General features: G+C 39.3%; 1 protein-coding gene across 1 annotated transcript in view; it reads right to left on the minus strand.

The window, feature by feature from the left end:
- Window positions 1-505: 505 nt before the first annotated feature.
- Window positions 506-8346, minus strand: part of LOC101861694 (RNA polymerase II-associated protein 1) — a gene marked incomplete at both ends in the record, with an annotated part of 14578 nt that continues 6737 nt past the window's right edge. The window contains 4 exon segments of the mRNA XM_013089418.1: window positions 506-526; window positions 1074-1175; window positions 2026-2081; window positions 2796-2899. Coding sequence (XP_012944872.1) covers window positions 506-526; window positions 1074-1175; window positions 2026-2081; window positions 2796-2899 — 283 coding nt within the window.

The following is an 8346-nucleotide window of genomic DNA, read 5'->3' on the forward strand; positions in this document are numbered from 1 at the left end:
GTCACTGGATGGAGAGAAGGAGGGTGGGATATAGGTCACTGGATGGAGAGAAGGAGGGAGGGATATAGGTCACTGGATGGAGAGAAGGAGGGAGGGATATAGGTCACTGGATGGACAGAAGGAGGGTGGGTGGGATATAGGTCACTGGATGGAGAGAAGGAGGGTGGGTGGGATATAGGTCACTGGATGGAGAGAAGAAGGGTGGGTGGGATGTAGGTCACTGGATGGAGAGAAGAAGGGTGGGATATAGGTCACTGGATGGAGAGAAGGAGGGTGGGATATAGGTCACTGGATGGACAGAAGGAGGGTGGGATATAGGTCACTGGATGGAGAGAAGGAGGGTGGGATATAGGTCACTGGATGGAGAGAAGGAGGGTGGGAAATAGGTCACTGGATGGAAAGAAGAAGGGAGGGATATAGGTCACTGGATGGAGAGAAGGAGGGTGGGATAAAGGTCACTGGATGGAGAGAAGGAGGGTGGGATATAGGTCACTGGATGGAGAGAAGGAGGGTGGGATATAGGTCACTGGATGGAGAGAAGGAGGGAGGGATATAGGTCACTGGATGGAGAGAAGGAGGGAGGGATATAGGTCACTGGATGGAAACATCAAAGGAAACATTCAGTATCGGTAACACAACACACACACACACACATATACACACACAAACACACACTACATACACACACATATACACACACAAACACACACTACATACACACACACACACACACCACATACACACACACCACATACACCCACACAGGCACACACACACACACACTACATACACACACATACACACACATACATACACACACATACACTCACACACCCACACACACCAACACACACACACACACACACCAACACACCCACCAACACACACACCCACTCACACATATATACACACACATTCACACACCCACACACACACCAACACACCCACCAACACACACACCCACTCACACACCCACACACACACACCCACACAAACACCCACACCCCACTCACACACATACACCCACACCCACACCCACACCCACACACACACCCACACACACCCACACTCACAAGAAAGTGTCCGTGGCCAGGCCATAGGCAGCCGTCACCCTCCACAAGGCCAGAGCCTGTACCTGTACACTGACGGCCTCTTGTGGCGGGAGATGGAGGTCTCTGTGGGGGGACACAGCACACCGCAGTGTGACACATCACATCATGACACATCACATCATGACACAACACATCATGACACAACACAACATGACACAACAGATCATGACACAACACATCATGACACAACACAACATATCATGACACAACACAACACATCATGACACAACACATCATGACACAACACATCATGACACAACACATCAAGACACAACACATCATGACACAACACATCAAGACACAACACATCATGACACAACACAACATGACACAACAGATCATGACACAACACATCATGACACAGCACAGTGCAATGTCACACACCACAACGTGACACAACACATCACACCACGACACACCACATCATGACACAACACATCAAGACACTCCACATCATGACACAACACATCAAGACACTTCACATCATGACACAACACATCAAGACACTTCACATCATGACACAACACATCATGACACAACACAACACATCATGACACAACACAACATATCATGACACAACACAACATGACACAACACAACACAACATGACACAACACAACACATCACATCATGACACAACACAACATGACACAACACAACATGACACAACACAACACATCATGACACAACACATCATGACACAACACATCACGACACAACACAACACGACACATCACGACGCGACACAACATGACACAACACAACACATCACGACACGACACAACACATCACGGCACATCACATCACGACACATCACATCATGACACATCACATCATGACACAACACATCTGTCTAGTATTTCAGAACACTACAAATACAATACGGCGGTATACGGTCCAGTATTTCCCATACCTGTACGGTACTGCCAGATAGCGCAGTAGTCTCATGTGCAGCTGGTATTTACAGACCTGTAGAGCACAACATTTTGGGTCAAGAGTTATAGTTTGTTGAGAGAAAAACTACTGGGCAATTTCAACTGAATATTTGGCCCTCCAGAAGCAAAGCAGTTTGTGTGTGTCAGTCATTGGCAACAGAATGATGTCAACGCTCCAACATTTCTGATTCTTACGTTGGAACCTTTGGCTTTTACGGGGAAAATGGGAAATGTTCATCTGTGAGACCGAGAGAGATGAGTTGACATGAGACGAGATGAGACAAGAGGAGACCAGATCAGATGATTTTATTTTAGTAATCATTTTACGGCACTTGCAACGCAGCTAGGTCATTCAAGCGCCGAAGATTAGAGGAGTTACAAGAAAGTAACAAACATAAAAAAGAAGTAGGAGAGATGAGATGAGCTAAAATGAGACAGGATGAGATGAGATGAAATGAGATGATATGAGAACAGACGAGACGAGATGAGCAGAGACGAGATGAGATGAAACCAGACAAAATGAGAAAAGTTGATATGAGAACAGATGAGACAAGACAATATGAGACGAAATGAGATGGGAAGATATGAGAAGAGACCAGACGAGACAAGATGAGATGAGACAAGGTGATACGAGATGAGATGAAACCAAACGACACAACACGAGATGAGATGAAATGAGACGATATGAGACAAAACGAGGTGAGACAAGACAAGACGAGACAAGATGAGATAAGGGTGCACCACTCACCAGCGAGGCTGCAATGTTCCGCCCGGCCTGGCACAGAGAGCACACCAGTCTGAGCGCCGCCGCGACTGGCAGGCCGTACACACACGACACCCGCGACTGGGGGTCTGGGGGGGACATATAGACACAGAGTCACAGACATATAGACACAGTCATAGATATACAGTCACAGACATAATATATACACAGTCATAGATATATCTATACACAGTCAAAGACATATATATATACAGTCACAGACATAATATATACACAGTCATAGACATATACATACACAGTCATACATATATGTATACACAGTCATAGATATACATATACACAGTCATAGATATATCTATACACAGTCATTGACATATGTATACACAATCATAAATATATCTATACACAGTCATAGATATATATATACACAGTCATAGATATATATATACACAGTCATAGATATATATATACACAGTCATAGGTATATATATACACAGTCATAGATATATATATATATAATATACTGTCATAGATATAGATATATATAATATACTGTCATAGATATATATATATATATAATATACTGTCATAGATATATATATATACACACAGTCATAGATATATATACACAGTCACAGATATATATATATACAGTCATAGATATATATATATACAGTCATAGATATATATATACAGTCATAGATATATATATACAGTCATAGATATATATATATATATATATATATATATACAGTCATAGATATATAGACACAGTCACAGATATATGGGCAATTCTCCTGAAAACTTTTCGTAACACGGGTATCAAAATTTAGAATTCAACCAAATTGCTTGAAAATGTACTCATTACACATTTGACAAGTCTAGTTTTGATCCCTACAAGGCTGAAGCTAAAGCTTGTTTGGTTTCTTTGGAAACGGAAGTGAAGTTTAGACTAGTGCGCTATGGTCTTAAACGTTACAGGACACAACAATACGGGTCAAAACAGGAAATATCATTGAGTGAAAGAAAAATTGATTGGGCAAGCACAATGTCCTTTATATTCTTTGTTCACACAAATTTCAAAACATTTCTTAAAGAAGAAAATGCTTATCAGACAGTCATAATGTCTTTTATGTTACTTTACAAGAATTATTTTTTCAAAAAGAAAACTATAGTTTTATTTACAAAAATACTAATAAAAGTAGAACTGTAAAAAAGTATTGCTTTAAAACAGGACATGTAATGCTGTAGTTTCAGCAAATATGAACAAAATCGATAAGTGTTTTTGGCAGCAACAACAGCTAAATGTAGTAGTCTTAAACGTTACAGGACAAAGTATAAAAAAGAAGTGTGCAGAAAAAAAATATGTATTGAAATACTTCTTTGATGTTATCTGTTATGTTTTTAGAAAAAAAAGCTATCAACTTATACACTCATTGAGCATATTATTATTATAGAGACTTAAAATTTACGGGACAAAATCTTGTGGCAGTTACAAAGTGAAACATGAAATCCAAACTGAACTGAAATTAATTTTCCCAATAGTAAAAGCGGCAGCAGTAGCAGAAGCAGAAGCAGCAAAAACTGAAACAACAGTAGCAAAAAGTCAAACAAGGCCTTCACATCTCCTTCATTATCGCTACTAACATTGTCAAAATACATCGTTATTCATGGCAGCAAACAGTGTTCTATCTTTCTGTGATTTCTTGTGACATTATGAAGATGTTCACTTCTCCAAATGTTTCCACGGCATGGTGATCATATTGAAGATCCTTCGAGTGAGACCACAACGATTTTGTGAGTCTTGTACATGTAGCATCCCATTTGGCCCACTGTTGATGAATAGTTCCTTGTCCGTAGCTCCAACAGGAAGATTGAAGCAAATCCATCACAGTAAGGACCTCTACTTCCCTAACAGCTCTTTTGGATTTCAAGAACACGCAACATTGCCATTGAGCATGAAACAAGTGTATGGAATGTTTACTAGCTGCTGTTCAAAGTCCAACTGCACTCAGCAAGGATGAGGAACGTCAATATATATGTCTTTTTGCTGCTGTGTTAGGAAAGAGTTGTCTGACGTACATCTTCCAAAGTTTGCTTTCGAGCTGCTTTGACTTTTGGAAGGACTTTCACAACTCTGTGGACAGCTTGTTTGCAGGATGTGGATGTCTGTATGACACTTCCTCCAATATATTGGACCTTTTTTTCCCCTTCTCTGCGTCTTTACCCTTTTCCTTTTTGGAATGGTACCTTTCTCTAGCCTTAGCATTGTCTGCCCTTTCCTTCTGACTTGACCAGGATGCTGTTACTGTTACCTCTCTTGCGTAGTTTTTCCATTTCTTTCTTTAGTATCACTTGCCCAACAAACCTGCCTGTTGCAACTTTGCTAGTGGTAGTAGAAGCCAATGTGAGGTTTTTCCTTCTTGTTTTTCCTACATTTCTTGACTTGTTCGTCCGTCTTTGCCCTGTGATTTGCAGCCTTCTTTTTCCAGCCGAACGTCTTCAGCTGTTTACGATTGCACATCGATGTTACCTTTGTTTTCTTTAATCGGTCGTGGTATTCCTTAGTTGGTTCAGTCTTAAACTTTATTGTAATAAACTCTGTGTATTTCTTTTCAGAATATAGGTACTTGAAAGCAGTGCATTCAGAGATCTCTTCCACAAAGCACGCACCTATAGTACTGTAAAGTTGGAAAGAAAAAGTGGGAGCGGGAGGGGTAGATTGAAAAAATTTTACCGATCAGTTTTATAACTGAATTAAAAGAGATTAATCCGTGCTATACTTTGTGGAAAATAAGATTATGTTGCGTTACTTTTTTGTATTCTTTTATTAAAGTAATTAGCAACAGAAAAAGTAGTCACAACTTTTGTTTTGGAATGTATATGAAAGTGAATATAAACTTAAAACGATGCCATTCATCACTTATGTGGTCTTGCTTGTCTTACCATAGTCCAAGACGATCAAATCAACTACTATGTCCTAAATATTATTGGAACAACACTTGTTACCAAAGCTTTAGTCAAAATGATTTAGTCCGTGTAACCTTTAAGACCAATGTAAAAACTTACTTTCCTCTTGTTAAAGCCAATATTAACTTTTGATGAAAACTAAGGGCAAAGCTACACTGTGGACAAAGCGAAGCAGCACGGTCGGGGCAATCACAATAAAACCAAAGGGAAAGACGGACGTTACCAGCCGTACCAAGAACGGCACGAAGCGAGGAGATGCCAGGAGAAATTTTGACCGATGTACAATCGCTTTCATCACTTGAAATGTACATGTGTGCACACGAGCATATTATTGACAGCTTGCTTGACACTAGTAGGTCTACATCAGTGATAACAATGACAAGAAAGGAAAACGAGGAGAGTTAGGGAAAACTGTTTGTCAAAACTAACATGACAAATAAAAGCAAAACACACAGTGCATTTACTTTTATTCAAGGAAAGACATTATAGAATTGGCCTCTTTTTAATTAATTTGTTGACCAAGATCTACCTGTCTATTAGTTCTCCATAACATTCACTTTTTAACACTCTTTCCATCTGTCTCTCAATCTTTCTTTCTCAATCGTAGAGAGAGGATGTCCGAAGTTAGTCCTTCAGGTGAGTTTAACCAGTTTACCCCGAACATTTCATGCAAATAGAAAAAGGAATCACGACTCATTCAAACTGAATCTGCTCATCTGCTTTCGTTGTCTGGTGAATTTCTCGTCAAGCGCTGAACTTCACCAAACTTATGACACATTTAAGTAATCGCCTACTCCTTTCTTTCTTTTCTCTCTGTAGTCACCTCGTCGTGACACAATTAAGTAATCGCCTACTCCTTTCTTTCTTTTCTCTCTGTAGTCACCTCGTCGTGACACAATTAAGTAATCGCCTACTCCTTTCTTTCTTTTCTCTCTGTAGTCACCTCGTCGTGACACAATTAAGTAATCGCCTACTCCTTTCTTTCTTTTCTCTCTGTAGTCACCTCGTCGTGACACAATTAAGTAATCGCCTACTCCTTTCTTTCTTTTCTCTCTGTAGTCACCTCGTCTCTCTGTAGTTACCTCGTCTTTTTGTAGCTATTTCATTGATCAGGAGAAACGGCGCGAATCTTTTTCTGTTCATTTTCAACTGAAACTAAAATTGACATGGAAAATCTCATACGACGTCGGATCGCTTGCAGCACCCTCTTTGTCTTGTTCCCAGTTTACGCTTCTTTTTGTACCATCAAGCCTACAGTATGACATTACCCACAATATACTTTGTATTTCCTTGACAGAGTCTATCTGCAAAGTTTAATATTGATGCTCAAAATATTACATTCGAAACACCGAGCCAAGCAGCCTTATCCTTGTATTTTTAATGTTTCAGACAACGACAAGTTGTCAACTTCAATTGCCTCAACTGCCAACCCCAAAGCTAGAATTATGTGGCATCAACGCTTGAAATCCTTAAAATAAAATTCTTTAAGTAGCAACTCATTCTATAAAGATAAAACACAAAGACCAAGTCTATATCATTACAATGACGAAATCAAACATTTTGTCCATTTTCTGTTTCGAAACAACAAACACTATGAAAACCAACAATTCTTGTTTTGGCATAGGTCCAAACTCATCCGTTACCTTGAGGGACTCTTAGATTTCATCAATGACTCACACATTTTGCTGTCCTATAACAAAGGTAGCAAATTTTAAGTCAATTCAAGGCTTAATCATTACTTACATCTTAATCGTTACACTGCTAAAATTGCGTGACCAAGTCATTCATATTCACTTTCTATAGGCACCGTTGTCTTGCCGGGGAATAGATGAAAGCCTAGTTGATTGGAAACCAGTGCACTTGACAAAAATACACCGCACTAAAATTTCGAGCATCTTCCGATGGAAGAAAAATGCAGATCTTAATCGTTACGTGACAAAAATTCATAGACGCAACTATTTACCGCCAAAAATTCGTAATTGCTGTAGCAATTTTGTTCTTGGTTGATGAAAAGACTAAAGTGATCGTATTTCTCATTCTACAGTGAAAAATTACACTTTTTAAAAGATCGATTGAACTGAAGATAGGGTTACTGTTTTTTACCATTTTACGAACGAGACATGTAGCGTTTAAGACCGAATTTTATGTCTTTTGTATGTAGAAATAGGCCGTTATAAGCATATATTTGTCAGTTACCCTGAAAGTTCTACTTAAGATCAGTATTAAACCCTTAATTACGAAAATGAGATGCTGACAATTCTTAGAGAAATCTTAGGATGAAAACTGTCTCTGGTGAATGTTACGTTTTCATACCTAAAAAATGCTGAATTTTAAACAAAAAAGCCCCACACTGTTTCAGCATATCGTTTTATTGCATATTTTCTGCTTAGTCCAGGTTCGGCAACCTTTTCACCACCGGCTTAGCTCATCTTAACTATGATTTGAAATAAATATAGCTTTTTATGGTGTGTATAGTAAAGGATATGCGCAAGTTCAAGTTTTCAGGAGAATTGCCCATATATAGACACAGTCACAGACATATAGACACAGTCACAGACATATAGACACAGTCACAGACATATAGACACAGTCACAGACATATAGA

This window comes from Aplysia californica, unplaced genomic scaffold (genome assembly GCF_000002075.1).
Source record: "Aplysia californica isolate F4 #8 unplaced genomic scaffold, AplCal3.0 scaffold00948, whole genome shotgun sequence".
NCBI classification, from domain to species: Eukaryota; Metazoa; Mollusca; class Gastropoda; order Aplysiida; family Aplysiidae; genus Aplysia; species Aplysia californica.